The sequence below is a fragment of the Amblyomma americanum genome, chromosome 9 (assembly GCF_052857255.1).
Source record: "Amblyomma americanum isolate KBUSLIRL-KWMA chromosome 9, ASM5285725v1, whole genome shotgun sequence".
In the NCBI taxonomy this organism is placed as follows: domain Eukaryota; kingdom Metazoa; phylum Arthropoda; class Arachnida; order Ixodida; family Ixodidae; genus Amblyomma; species Amblyomma americanum.
In genome coordinates this window covers 87,730,639-87,745,967 of record NC_135505.1, presented here as the reverse complement: position 1 = coordinate 87,745,967, position 15,329 = coordinate 87,730,639, and the positions used below count along the sequence as shown (strand labels likewise).

The window sequence follows — 15,329 nt, the reverse complement described above, 5'->3', positions numbered from 1 at the left end:
TAACAATAACGTTTTCCCGGTTGTGCGCATGTAGCTGTACAAAACACCTCTTCGGATTCCGGCACACACACAGTTGTTTTTCCGCGCGCTGCCTTTCCTTAAACACGCGTACGTAGATATTTTTATCAATTTTTCTTTCCTCCCGCATAGCTGAACGAAGAAGCATCTATCTTTTGCTACCACAATTCTGGCTGTGGCCGCAAACGAAGTGGTCAAATACTATAGGTCGTACGAGAACGCCCGCGAATAGATCATTGGAGCTTACGGGTTAGGTCGCATTCTGTATTCGGAAGCCGCTGGCTGGTTCTGTAATCTTTCAGCCCTATAAACACCGGGTGTAGCGCGCTGCTGCTGACAGTACGGACGCAGTTCAGTTGAGCGTACACCAGTTAGACTTGGGCGTCTTACATGCTCTCGGCCGTGGCCGAATGGTCTTAGGCGTCAGCCAGGCAGTGCATTGATCCAAGGCCTTACGAATTTCTGCATTTTTGGGAATACGAATCCCGTTTCTCAGCCATAATCAATAACGTTTTGTGGAGTCATGTTCCTTGAAGACAGGCAGTATTTGAATATGTCATAATGTCGGAGGTCGTGGGTTCGATTCTCACAGGCATGGTTGTTTTTTGGTGCTTTATAATTTGTTATTTTGAAGCGACGATTGATGAGCCAATCATTGAAAATGACATTGAATGTTGCCAAAGAGTTCCTACTAAAAATCGTGACAAGAGTATTCTTGTTGTTCAGTTAAAGTCTCGAGCAAAACGTGATAGCGCACTGAGGAAAGGGAAAAAGGCCCGTCTAACAAATGAGGACATTGGAATTAAAAACACGGCACCAATATACATTAATGAGCACCTTAGTCCGGCCCTGAAAAGACTCCTGGGTATGGCTGTAAAGAGGAAGTATGCTCACAACTGGAAGTCAGTGTGGACTTTCAATGGGAAAATCTTTGCTAAGCAGTCCGACACCTCGGATGCTATACAAATAACTTGTGAGGCTGACCTTGAAAAGATTGAGTCAAATCCGTGATTTTGTTGTTATTGCCTAGACACACTTTAATCAAGTCAAAATGGAGTATCACAGCTTCGTCCTACCAGAACGCATTCGACCACAGCAACGTTCTCTAAAAACAGTGTTACACTTTAATGCTCGTTCTGCTCATGGAAAGCACGATGACATTATTTGTTTATTAAGTCAGTTTTCTTTTAAATTCAGCATAATCATAATGACTGAAACCTGGTACTATGAAGGCTGCGATATGCTTCATCTTGACGGGTATAATAATTTTTTCATGAATCGTGAAATTCGACGTGGTGGTGGTGTTGCGATTTATGTACAGTTGTGTACAAAGTGCGAACTTCTTCCGGAATTTTGCAAGGTTACGAATGAATATGAGTTTCTCACTGTAAAAAATAACTTTGAAATTATAACTGTTATTTATCGTCCACCAGAAGGAAACTTGGTATCGTTTTTTGAATTCTTTAATCAGCTCCTGGAGTATGTTCGAAGCAATAACTTTCAGTTAACTTGTGGAGAAGACTTCAATATAAATACTTTGCTTAATACTCCAAATGTTGTTGACTTTACAACTCGTATTCATTCTCTGGGTTTCATAAGCGTGATTAATACACCAACCCGTGTCACTTTATTCACTTCATCTGCACTCGATTTGTTCATTGTCAACTCTGAAACCTCGATTCACAGTGCTGGCACAGTAACATCTGACATCAGTGATCATTGCCCAATTTTTATGTTTTGTAACCCTGTAATGAAAGTGAAAAGTACCTCTGGGGAGATAACTGTCCAGCATATGACTGAGGATTCCCTGAGGGCGTTTCAGCATGACATTAGCCAACAAAACTGGTCCTCGGTGTATAGCAAAGCGAATGCCAGTGATGAGTATTTAAGATTTCTTGAAAATTTTTCTCAAATCTATTCCAAACACTTCCCAATAAAAACCTTTAAGGTATCAAAAAAGATAAGAAAACCTTGGGTGACCCATAATCATTTAAAAGCTATAAAGCAGAAAAATGCTCTTTTTCATACATTTCTGAAAATGCGAAGTCCTGATGCGCTAAAAAAATTCAAAACTGCCAGAAATAAATTAAATGCTGAACTCCGACGAGCAAAGGTTGCTTACTATGAAAAACTTTTTGTAAACATCTATAGACACCAACCAGCTGCAGCGTGGAGAGTAATAAATAGTGCACTAGGAAGAGATAAAAAAGATGCACTCTCTGATCAAATGATTTATAGAAACCACCCAGTTACCGGTCGTGCTCTTGCCGACTTTTTCAATAAACATTTCATCGGATCTTCTGCACATGCTAGCAGTTACATAACTAGCGAAGATATAGGACACTCACGGGCTGAAAGTATATTTCTTCAGCCAACAGATCAGTCAGAAGTATACAGAACGTTTATGACCCTGAACAATAGTAAAGCGCTTGATATTGATAATATCCAAATTAAACCCATTAAGTATATTTTAGAGTACATAACTGCTCCACTTACATATATTTTCAACCTATCTATTGAATCGGGAGAATTTCCCGCTGCAATGAAGAAGTCTAGAGTGTAAGTTATATATAAAGGAGGCGATAAAAACTTACCAAAAAATAATCGTCCAATATCAATAATACCTACGTTTGCTAAAGGTTTCGAAAAGATATTGCACTATCGTTTTAACCAATTCTTTGAGAAGAATCATCTCATTTCTGATGCACAATTCCGCTTCAGAAAAGGACGTTCAACTGAGCTAGCTTTATTGGGGTTAAAGGAACACGTGCTGCAAAATATACAAATGAAACTAATAACCCTTGGCCTCTTTATAGACTTTAGTAAGGCTTTTGATTCCCTTGATCATGGTATCCTAACTCATAAGCTCTCAGTCTATGGGATTCGTGGCAACCCTTTATCTTTAATAAAATCTTACTTAGCTGACAGGCAACAGTGTGTATATATTCGAAACCACCAATCATCTCTACTACCTATAATCAGAGGCGTACCTCAGGGAAGTGTACTGGCCCTCTGCTATTTAATGTCTATTTAAACAGTATTGTGAATATTGACCAAGGTTTAAAATTCATTATTTACGCTGATGACTGCACGATTTTGTTCTCTGGTCCTGATGTGAATGAACTAGTCGCCAAGTGTAATCAACTTCTTAATCGGCTTCGTGAATGGTCTGATATTAATCTGCTAAAAATTAATCCTGCAAAAACGAAAGTTATGTTATTTTGTGCAAGAAACAAAAATTTTCGTCTAGAAAAAAAGATCATTTGTGGTGGTGAAGAAATTGAAATTGTTCACGAACACACCATACTAGGTGTAACATTTTCTTCACACCTTACATAGGATTCGCATGTTGAGAAGATAATAAAAAACCTCTCGTTGGTAACAGGTGCAATTGCTCGTTGCCGCGCGTTCCTTCCTGGTAAAATAAAGCTACAAATATATAATGCATTATTTGTCTCGCAAATAAGCTATTGCTCATTAGTCTGGTTGACAACAACTAAGACCAACCTAGAAAAAATTTACCTTCTGCAAAAGAAAGCTATACGTCACATTGCCAATCTTGATTACCTAAGCCACACACGGCAAGCTTTTGAAACATTCAGTGTGTTAAAAATTCAAAGTATGTATGAATTCCGAATATTGCTTTCATTCCATCTGTCGTCATCCTTTAGGTCTATTATAGAAGGCACTGCGCTACTGAAACAGAACGATCACACAGTTAATACTCGCAACACAGACACTTGGTTAGTTCCCCATTTTCGCACTGACTATAAGTTCCAAGCACTACAGCACAATCTTCCAGTAATTTTAAATAGATATAAAGACATAAATAACCCTACTAAGAAAGCATTGCGTGAATTATTTCTTCAAAAATAATTCCTGACGTATAATTCGCGCCCAAGTACAGCTGCTCCCTTGTATCTTATGTAAATATGTTTTCTGTATTTCCCTATTGTAATTTATTGATGATTTTGTGCTTTCTGGCTGTCCTGCTTTTTGTGAAAACTGTAACCTGACTATGTGTTCGTTTTTTTTTGTGTGTGTATGTAAATGTTCTCAACAAAGTCTGCTTCTATGCCTTGTAACGGCTGCCTGGGCCTCGTCAAGCTGTATACCTACAGCTTTTAGTCCAGGCAGCCGCCAGAATTTTCTGGAAAATAAATGGAATTGAATTGAATTGAATTCTTAATTTCTGCAGGGTTACGTCATGCAAAACTAGAAAAAAATGATCTAGCAGCAGATTTAGGAGCGGAGTTGAATGTAGTCATCTTTGCCGCAATAAGATGATAGCCTACAGAGTTGACGCGGCACAGACTTTCCGCTTAAGGAGCTATTGTTCTCTACGTCACGCTCATTGTCGTCCTTTAGAGAGCAATTTGAAAGCTAACATTGTGCTTGATGGTTCAGAAAGCATGCGACGCCGAACTGCTGGTTCTTCTCTATTGTACCATTGTTATTCGGGCCTCAATCGAACTAACCCCCCGGATTGAAGAATTGGTATGTTGTTCAGAATTACGTGTTTGCATGTCGACTAGAAAGCGGTAAACGCCGTTCGAGAATAAAATACTTCGATGTGCTTTGGTGTGTCACATTTTCTTGCGGCTGTACCAGCTACGCGGTAAAAGCGGTTTGTGGCAGGCTGATAAGTGCAAAACGTGTTTTTGGCGTGGTAGCCACGCGTGTTGAAGTTGTACCTCTGTCGAAGCTCGACCAACCGATATGATTACCGCCAATAATAATGAGCTCACCAAATACGGAGAATAAGCTTGAACCTACCGACATGCATCTACGGCAGCTTATTGCGTGATCGCCTGCCATTGTTTTTTTTTATGCCACGGTTTTCTGACCGAACCTTTTATCGTTACGTGGCTGGAAGCACGCTCATGAGCCAAATCTAGCCCCTCTGCTTGCTGAACCTTAATGAATGTTAAACGTTAGTAACGTTAATGCGACGCGACATCATGAGGCGATATATCACCTTGTTGACGAGGCCCAAGCATTCGGCAGCCGTTGTGAGGGGAACAAATGCTTTGAGGTCGACTATGCAGTCTGCCAGCCGGTAGGACACCGCAGCTTTAAAAATGGCCATGATGCTCCAGCCAGCGAATAGCACAAGATCGACGTAGCCGGAACGTTTGGCAAAGGCAAGTGTCTCGCCAACGAAGACGCTGCTGTTGCTGAATGTCAGTACGTCCTCATCCATACCTATGTGTGGATCTTCAGCTATGCGCGTGTTCATCGCATTCAACCACACGTCCAGCGTGGCGTAGGGCTGAGAGTAGTTGGCCAGAGCTTGTACAGTGCTGTAGACGAGCTCAATCCTTCGTAGGTCCTGAACCAAGGCATTGATATTTGCTCAAATTTACTGGATTCGTTCAGCCATCTTCTGCACGCTGATAATATCCGGCGATGGCGTTAAACTTGGAATGCATTTGGCCACGAGCTTGGCGTCATAGAGACTTTGAATCTTAATAAGAGCGATGTTGAAGTTCAGCCCGTAGCGCTTGCCCGTTTTGACGTGCGGCTCCAGACTCAGCACGAACGGCGTCGGCAGGTCGTACTCCAGAGAGAGTCCTAGCAAGAAGTTCATGACATTGAAGTTGCTGGGCAGGCTCAGCGACGGCCACTCAGAGTTGAACTCCTTGAACACGTCGAAGAGAAGCTGCAGCCGGGAAATAATGACGTCAATAAATTCTAAAGCGCTTCTTGGGATTATTATTCGACTTTTTGAATCCCTCAGTGAGAGCTAGAAAAATAAAGCAACGTTACTGGTTTACAAAGCAGAGAGTGCTTATATTATATGCGAGGTAGCTTCACACGGGCAATGCTAATGCGCACACTGCACTAAGATAAAAATTTTCACACTGCACCGATGCTATATCTGGCAGAGTTGCATTATTCACAACAAATCAACTTGCACGCTTCTAAAAGGTTTGCATCCGGAAGAGAAAGTTCCAACTGTTATAAAGTATGAGTAATCCTCTAAACGTTTTCCTTTTAATATAATCCTTCCACTTTGTCATTTATCTACTGTAAAGTGACGTCTTCACAAAGCAAGGGCGAGTCTTGCGAAAAGCGGCTGAATGATACTGCTAGAAAATTCAGTGGATAATTACGTGTACCCAATCGCTCCTGTAGTGACGAGGCAGGCGAAGAGAAATGGCGGGCCTGTTATGCCGTTCAGTTGCAAGAAACAAGCATTCAATGGAACCAAGCAAAGCAAGGGGGAAAGTTTGTTATTATTTTTGTGTCTGGTAGTCATCAATGGTAAATGAATAGTGTAAATATTTAACGACTGGAATATAACTGAAGAAAAAGAAAAACTACCACAAGCCGCAGGTGAGATTAGAACTCGCAACCTCCGAATTCCGGGCGTGGTACTCTACCAGCTGAGTTACAGCTGCAACTGTGATGACTTCTCCATTCGAGAGTATGGTATATATAAAATGTAATCTCTCAATGCGGTTTACTGCGTCCCCTGCTATGGGGAGTCTGGCACTGGAAATCACTGTCAAGAAGAGTTACTCTAGTCAAAAATATCCCCGAGAGTAGATGGTTGGGCTGCCCCAATCGTAGCTCACTTGGCTGACAACCATTCACGAATCTCGCCGATCGTGGACTCAGACTCGCCACTGAATGAGTCTGTTTTTTGTTCTAATAGCTAATCTTATATCTTCCTGTCAGTGAATATTTAGGCTATTGTACTCACATTGATAAACACCACAAACAAAAAGTAGAAATGTTAGCCTGTGCTTTCTTTGCTTTCAATGCCTGCTCGATCCTTTCAAATGTATCGCTCTTTATAGCTCTGTAATCGTCAGACATTTACAGGGATGGTCAACTGGGCGCATTGGCATTGGTTCATCTTGGAAAAAAGCAGCGAGCACAAATGCGACGCAAGAAGGAAACACAAGCAGTTGTTTTGCGAAATTGCTCAAAACGGACAACATACATGCATATGGATCCGCCCCGATTCAGTTTTTGCCATTGCCATATTGGAAGCCTCGGTAATTCCACCATGGTGCGCCTGGCACAGAAACCTTAGTGCATCGATTGTGATAAAACAAGTGCCGATATTTCCTCATAAGCAGTCATTTTTTTTGCTAGAATAAAATAACTGCGCACCACCCCCCCTCCCACCCCAGTGATGTTACTGAATGTATGCGGCGGAGCGGACCGCTATATTTTCTACGAAAATGAGCATTGTATATTAAGCAGGTACGATAGCATTAATCAAGGAAAAAGAAGAAAATTTTCTATACAAGAGCACAAGTAAATAGCTGCCGTAAAAAACGCTGTGCATTTCCAGTGAACACAAGTATGCCACCCTAGGTCGAACTCTTGCACATGACTTCATTTCACTTCCGCACTTTCTAAGGCTACACAGAAATGAAAGACAGACCCTCGAAACTTTAGAGCCCAGCACGCTTGTGTCTGCGTGCGGCTCGTTTTGAAACCTCAGTGTGAATTTTTTTTTTTCGATAACAGAAATTGTTGCTTCCCCCGCCTCAACTCCAAGCAATAGATAATCCGCGGATACTACAAAGGCACATCTATATCCTTCGATGCGAATGCCAGTTCGAAATAAACTCTTGACAAAATCTATACACTTTTTGTCTATTATTTTTGTTTTAGAAACAGTGCAATTTAGTCCCAGGGCACTTCCTGTTTGAACGAAAGCCGGTATACGTGGGTCACCTGCTCCAGCGCCTTATCGAAACGACTGAGTGGAGTGCTTCGTTTGCCGCTGCCTTATCAAAAACAGCGAGGAATGCGTCTTCTGAACCGGCGCAAACCTTTTCAAGCGCCGCGCCATTGATACTAGAAGCGCTCTGGGGCTAGTATCACCATCAGCAGGCATGTTTGCTTACAAAACGTCGAAACTGCGCATACTTGCTAATAAGCCCCATCGCGCCAACGACCAGAAGAAAGCCTGTAGTAGCTACACCAAAATATAAGACCCATTCCGGAAGCTTAGAGAATACAGAATTAGAATTACAAATACAGAATTAGGTGGCCCTTCGCTTGACTTGAGAGCAGCTAGATATGTATCGAAAAGGGGATATTTGTCAATACCTTTAAGGCAGCTGAATCCCATTAATGGTTCGCTGATAAACAGCAAGTTTTCTAACTTTCATATCAATCAGTACCAATGAAACATGGAACGAAAACTGGCCCGGACAAATGTAATTTAGGAGTTACAGGAGTTACAGGAGTTAGGAGTTAGGAGTTTAGGAGTTACAGTTACAGGAGTCCTGTTAAGAATTGAAGAATGAAATGAAAAAATTGGCGGGGACACTTGAGCTCTGCCTCAAGGACGTCATAGGTATATATTGTTAATGCACATATATTCTGAATTGGTCATTCTCAACTTCACATTCATAGGTCCCTGGGAGGCGTTACACCACTGCGTCCGCAATAGTGATTCGGTTGAGGGATGCGCCACTACCCTGCGATGGCAAGCGCTGCGCCTGGTCGGGCTTGTGTGACCAAAGTTGTGTTTCCCGAGCAACCTCTCGCGATCAATAATTATTTTAACAGCTAACTGCCAGGGTGGTCAGTTTGCTCACACTCCGGTGGGCAGGTTGTGAGGACGCCACAAGGCAACGTGGCCTAGTTGGCCCACCTAAGTTGCTTCTCCTGCTGGTAGCCACCTGGTACACCCTACGCCACCCTAGTTTTCTCTCACATCTCTGACGCCAACGCCGGATTTTATAGATAACGGGGCTTTTGATGCTGTCACGTTATCACTACGTGTACGTGATTTCTTCTATGGCATGAGCAACGCAAACAGATGAACAGAACATGTCCTCTTTCGAATAAGCGTATGCGCCTTTTTTCAATGCTTGGCATGAATATTGTAAATCTTGAAGGGTTACGCGGCCTCAGCTGGCACACGTACGTGTTGATTAAAGAGGTATGGTCGAGCATTTGCCCTGCAGTGAGCGTAGTAAGGCTGATTTTAATGGTAATCAAGTGCAAGATAATGTTCTTCGGTCTTGTGCTTCTGTTTATCATCAGTATTAGCGCTTGTACAGTTCATGCCTTGTCGCGATGATATCGCATGTTTAGTGCATTTATTTCTAAGCGCTGCTTACTGATGTGATTGTGGTTCGCGTTGAATTTTATTTTGGAACTTCCCATTCTAGCAATAAAAAATTTGGAGGACGCGTAAGCTTCGCCTTCAATAGTGGAACGCGACAGCGTGTTGCTGCACTGTCAGGGAGTCCGCAGAACGCCATCGTTCCTCGCGGGCGAGTGGCGCGCCATCTGTCGGGGCAGCGCCGTACATTGCGAGTAGGGGGCCTTCTGTGTTTGCCGCATGATGGCGCTGCGTGCGCGCCAAGCGCAGAAGAAATGTAGCGAAACGTACTTCGCTACTTGCTTAACTGCGAATCTGTAATTTAGAGGCTCATAATTACCGATATACACTGCAGTATAACTTTCTGCGGCACATTTCTAAGACAAGACCGCATTCACTGGAGGTGCTTTTGTTCACTCCAAATCAACGAGCTGGCGTAGCGGAGTGGTTAGAGTGCTCGTCTCGCACTCCGGCGGCCCTAGTTAGATTCCCCAACTGGACCAATTTTCTTCTCGAATTTATTTATTAATGCTTCTGGGATTTTTCGCCCTTGGCTCACGCCGACGACACAGGCTTTTCCGCGACACGAGCTCATTAACGCTGTCACGTTAAAACATGAGCACCACCCGTGCATGGGTGCAACTTTGTTGCTCTTAATATGTATCGTTTTAATATTCATTATTGCGAAGCAATACTACTCTAGGTCGCACTTCAGCCCGTTCCGTGGCGAGGCGGTTGTAGGCACCATTGACCTTTAGCGTGACCTCCCTGCGTGACGTCACACCACGTGACCTAGAGTGACGTCACACCAGCTGTGTAAAAACGGGGCCCCATCTCACGCCGTCGCGAGGCGAGGCGGTAACCACCAACGGCGGCCTAACTCCCGCTCCTCTCACCAGGGGCGCTACGGTCGGTGTGACGTCACACTAGCTGTGTAAAAACGGGGCCCCATCTCACGCCGTCGCGAGGCGAGGCGGTAGCCACCAACGGCGGCCTAACTCCCGCTCCTCTCACCAGGGCCGCAACATTTACTATTACATCAATAAATACGCCTATCAGAAGTTGCTCGAACATTGGCGCCAAGGGAATCGACGACTAAGTTTTTAGGCGACGACGCCGTAACGTGGGAACCCCTTCCAGTGGATTATCCGTGCCCGGGCGGCTTGACGTGTAGCAACGGTCGATTCGTGTTCACGAAAAGTGGGTGTGAAGCCACGTCGTGCACGCCGTTCGAGCCATACCGTCGTCTCGGCGGTCCGTCAAAGACGCCGCCCAACCCCATAAAGCGGTCTACTCGAACCATGTTCAACAAAAACAATAAAAACGCGTTTTGCTACCTGGACGATTGCTTCGCAATCACCAGGCTTAAAACCAAGCTAAGCCACGGCCGTTTTCATTTTTAGTGTAAGGAACATCGTCGTTTTTGGTTAATGTGCGTCAGTTTGTCGACCCCGTACATTTTTCCTAAGGGAAGTGAAATGACAAAGTTTCAGAAGCTCGTCTTCATCTTCATGTGGCTTTAATTTTGAGGCAGTTTGATAGGTCGACATGGGTTTATCCACAACAGGCGTTGCAGCGTTGACGGAGATTTCATTTAGTACGTGCGGTAAGTGTAGCTTTAACGCCTACTATATCGCAAGCCGAAACAGTTTCGCTTTTTTATTAGTGAGTGGCAAGCATAAAATTGACAATAAAGTTACCACTCTAGCGGATAGTGAGTGACACCTGTTAAGCTATCTATAATTTTCGGAGTGTTGAGGTACAGAAAATCAGGGCGACTTCGTTCCACAGTTTTCCATAAATACTCGTTTTTCGACGATTTCTCATCGCCCTTCCCCAGCTCATGGCACGTGGCACCACCAATGAGCCCCGGCTCGGGCGTCGCGTTTCGCAGCAGCTGCCCGTGATGGACCGTTCTTCATTCCTCTTCTGCCGCCATAATATCTCACCTCTTACCATGTAACCAACCTCCGGATGCTTTCCTTGGTAAGTCCCTTCGGGCTGCGCCTTTCTACACTTTCGCCATACCCGCATCCCTCCACGGTAAGCGTCCTGCTTCCTGCAGGGAAACTAATGATCAGGGTGTTTGCCCTGGTAGCCACCCACCGGTAACGCCTTCCTTTGATCTCGCAATAGCCTACTCCTTTCGCGGCAATCCTCCTCCTTCCATGGTAGATAACCTCATGGTGGACTCATGGTAACCACAAACCGGTTGCGCCTTTTTACGCTCTCGCCATACCGTTCTCCTACCGCGGTAACCACCCTCCGGATGGTTCAAGCGGTAACCACGCTAAGGTTGCGCGTTGAACCACTGACGTTAAATCCTCCTATTTCCACGGTAACCCCTTTCGAGTGGTTCCCATTGCAGCGCGCCGACCGGTTACACCGACGACTAAGACATACTAATGCTGCAACTCCAACAACAACAACTATACTACTACTACTACTACTACTACTACAACTACTACTACTACTACTACTACTACTACTACTACTACTACTACTACTACTACTACTACTACTACTGCTACCACCACCACCACCACCACCACCACCACCACCACCACCACCAGCACTACTATTACTACTACGCGAAACGCAAGAAAGGGCGCTAGCAGCTGTCACTGTAAAACTAGTGTTATAACATTTATCATACACTAGCTAGCTTGGAGTGCTCAAGTTACACTTTTCGTAGCGATTGTCCAATAAAAGTGATGGAACAAGAAGTGGAAGCCGGCTGACCCGGGTTGTAAACATAATTAGACTTTCTGGACTGGAAACACTCACAATTTGCGTCATTTACCTTTTTGGCGCACAGGTGATATTGCTCCGAGGGTAACATGTGCTAACTTCACAGGAATGAAATGGACCTACAACGTAAGCCAAAGCTGCTTCTGATCCTCCTTAATGAACGCATTGAAAACACATCAAAGGGGCTCTAAAGAGGACCACTAAGTCAAGTTGCAGTGAAAGTTAAGTGTCACCTAATAGAAAATATGTCATTTTAGCGAAAGGGGCGCTTTTATTAGCCATAAAATTCTGGAAAAGCAAAGAAAACATGACGCCAGCACTTCAATATTCGTGCAGCGGTGACGGGTGACGTGCATGAGCTTTCAGGAGGAGCGCTATTTCGCCGTCTTGGTGGGCAATTACAGTCGAAATACGAGAATGAAGCGCGGCTAGTAGAGCAAATAATGCCAAGTTGCTCAATTAAAACAGCGCAAAACAGACCACATAGAGAAAGATTAGTAGCAAACACGAGCGGTGAATCTTCCTGGTGGTATTCTGGCCACTGACGTTGCGTGTAGCCGTTTTGCGCAGCATGTACAGAACCGGAAACCCTCAACGGCTTTAAGCAAACTGAATTAACTGGTACCAACGACAGGTATTTTTCCGATGTGACAATTTATTTACATGGCATGTTGTGTAACAATTCTTCTGCACATGTCGCTATTTGTGCAGGGGTTCATGAAGCGGAAGTAGAGACGCCGCGTCATCGGCTGCGGTCGCCCTTTGACTCTGGACGGTGTAATCCTCAACATGCCCAACAAGATTAACATCATCCCGTTTACTTCATGTCTTTCGGCTGGCATTACGCTTCGTATGATAGTGCACCCTTTCCATTTCTGTGTTGTAATTTTGCACCGCGGTACAGTGAAGACCGTTTGCCATCGAGATGACTCATCGATGTTACGTATTTCGTTACTTTTTTGCTTGTACCAACTGTGCTTAGCTGTTTTAAGTTTTTGTCACATGTTCATTTTCCTCCAATTGTCCCCTCCTGCCATATTGCCTGTGTGGTGCTGCAGGTACTTCCTTAAATAAATAAATAAATAAATAAATAAATAAATAAATAAATAAATAAATAAATAAATAAATAAATAAATCCATTGCCGTGTCCTTCTTTGTCCCTGGTGCTCAGATCATTCAGTGTCCACTCCACCTTCAGCCTCTGCATAACCCCATTTTGGCGGCACTTTCTTCATTCCTCGGTCCTCCTATCTACTCTTTCTCATCGTTTTCCTAAACAACGATGCTCCTTGGATTACAGCCTCCTCTGCGCATTCCACTCCTCTGAGGCGTTTCACCGACCACGACGACAGTTAATTTTTGCGGAGCTTGTATACCTACTGCCGATAGAATATTACGCTATAGCTTTATAAGGTTTCTATTCTGCGAGGATCCGGCGTCATTGTCGTCGTCACCAGCGTTGTCATAGGCGTTGTGAGCGAAAATCGGCCTTGGCCTATCCACCCAGGGTGGCCACTCATTTTAAACCTGGGCCACAAGACTCTGTTCCGCCTTGCGGGACCATGCATGGGAGAAAAATGGGCCGGCCAGGTGACCTCCGCTGATCGTAGGTTGCGTCACCTTGTGGCGTCATCACAGCCTGCCCGCCGGAGTGCAAGAAACTGCCCACCGTGGTCGGTGGCAGTTAAATTAGGGTTTGGTCGCGAGAGGTTTCTCGGGAAGAGAAAAAATCTCCACCGATGTCGGTGAGTACCGGGAATATACAGCTGGTTATATAAAAGCAATGCGCATGAAAGATGTGCAAAAAGCAAAGTATTCACTCGGCTCTGATGATCGTGTGAGTGTTTTCGCAATAAAAAAGTGTATCCGGCTGATTTCTTTGTCTGTATGATTCTTACGTTTTCAGCTCCGAAGCGACGCCGGGGCGATACATATGCGGCAAGTATTCGTATAGCACGGACGTCAGTTACAACCTGGCCCGCCACCGTCAGGCACGCCACGTTCGTCTGACTTTCAGCAACTCGGCTTCATGTCGCGAGACGGGTAAAGAGGTGAGGATGGATTTCTACGGCGCAAGGGCATCTATGGTTAAAGGGCGCCATGACACCAGGTATTTGTTTTTCTCAAGGTGGGGTCAAAGACCCATTTCCCAAGCATTTCACCCGGAATAAGCCGAGCACCAGGCCAGGGGAAAGCTTGTACCCATTGTATCACCGGTGGGTAGCCGGCGGCAATGGGGATCGAACCCGGCACCTCCCGCATGCGAGGCGGGTGCTCAACCACCTGGCGACCGCTGCGGTACGGGTAACCACCAGCTGCAACAACATGAGCTCGATAAGCTCAGCATGGGGTACCTGTGCCGCATTTGTGGCGAAAAGTTCTCCCGTCTGTCCCACCCCGAGAGGTAGGAAACAGCGCGTAAATTATTTTTCGATGCCTATATTTCCCGTATTGTGATGATATTGTGTGCCCTTTTTCGGTCTTGAAACCCACTTTCGGAAACGCTGCTCCCACCGGGACCCTTTTGCGGGCTAGTTAGTGCATGGTTCTTCCGGTCTGTTATTGCAGTGATATGGATTACGGAAACGAAGGAGGCGGGACATAGCGCTACTAACAACCTAGTTACTAGCTCATTTTATTCGGAACACTTGCTTGTAGGCAACAACTGATTTTTAACAAAAAAAAATGAAATGCCACATACGTCATCCACCTACAAGGCGAAACTGCACGATTCCAGTCCTAGTGGGTTCTAACAAAACCTTTCTTTTTGTGAACGTGCGGCCTCTTTTGCTTCTGTGGACCCTCTCCTTCTGCGCTAGCAGTCTGACAAATCAGTTCTCACTAATCGTTTTCTGGTCAAGATCTGATCTGATCATGATCAGATATGCCATCTGATCAAACAACTATAGCAGGAAGGGGCCAGGTCTGGCCCTATCTAGCGGTTTATATCAGTAATTCAGCAGTTCAGCAACAAATACGTCCATATCTTTCCAGATATGCCAAATGTGCCCATTTTCTGATATATCTACATCTGTTTTCTTTTTTAATATATTAGGCGAGATATGGAATTTTTATCAGGGATTCGCCGCCAGGTCAGGAGAGCAAGCTGGAAGCACTGTTATCGTGCAAAATTATATCCACAGTTCTGTGCGCGGATCCCGTTCTGTAGCTTGCGGAAAGTTTCTGTAGGCCTGCTGCCTTTTTACTCCTGAGCAGCAACATTGAAATGCTACCGTCATCGCAGTGCAGTGGCACATCGCTTATCTGATTCACCATGCACGATCAGTGGTATGAGAACTCCCAGGGATCTATGAATGTGCAGTAGAGAATGGCCAGTCCGGATGTATGGGAATTAACTCATTAGCTCTAAGGTGCCATACGATTAGTGCGGAGGTTAAATGTCTCCGTCAATAATAAAGATGTGAATTGCAACGTTATTGATGAGGTTGAGTACATCGTCTTAACGTCAGATCAAAGA

General features: G+C 44.6%; 1 protein-coding gene across 5 annotated transcripts in view; it reads left to right on the top strand.

Annotated features, from left to right (window-relative positions):
• The window catches only part of LOC144105674 (TNF receptor-associated factor 6-like), a 55,169-nt gene extending 42,245 nt beyond the window's left edge, over positions 1 to 12,924 (top strand). The window contains exons 5-6 of one of the 5 annotated variants that reach the window (XM_077638781.1): positions 10,941 to 11,086; positions 12,563 to 12,924. In XM_077638781.1, coding sequence (XP_077494907.1) covers positions 10,941 to 11,063 — 123 coding nt within the window. In that variant the 3' untranslated portion in view covers positions 11,064 to 11,086; positions 12,563 to 12,924. The remainder of the gene's footprint in view (positions 1 to 10,940; positions 11,087 to 12,562) is intronic. The other 4 variants (XM_077638779.1, XM_077638780.1, XM_077638775.1 and 1 more) reach the window with 4 other exon arrangements.
• The last annotated feature ends 2,405 nt before the right edge of the window (positions 12,925 to 15,329 follow it).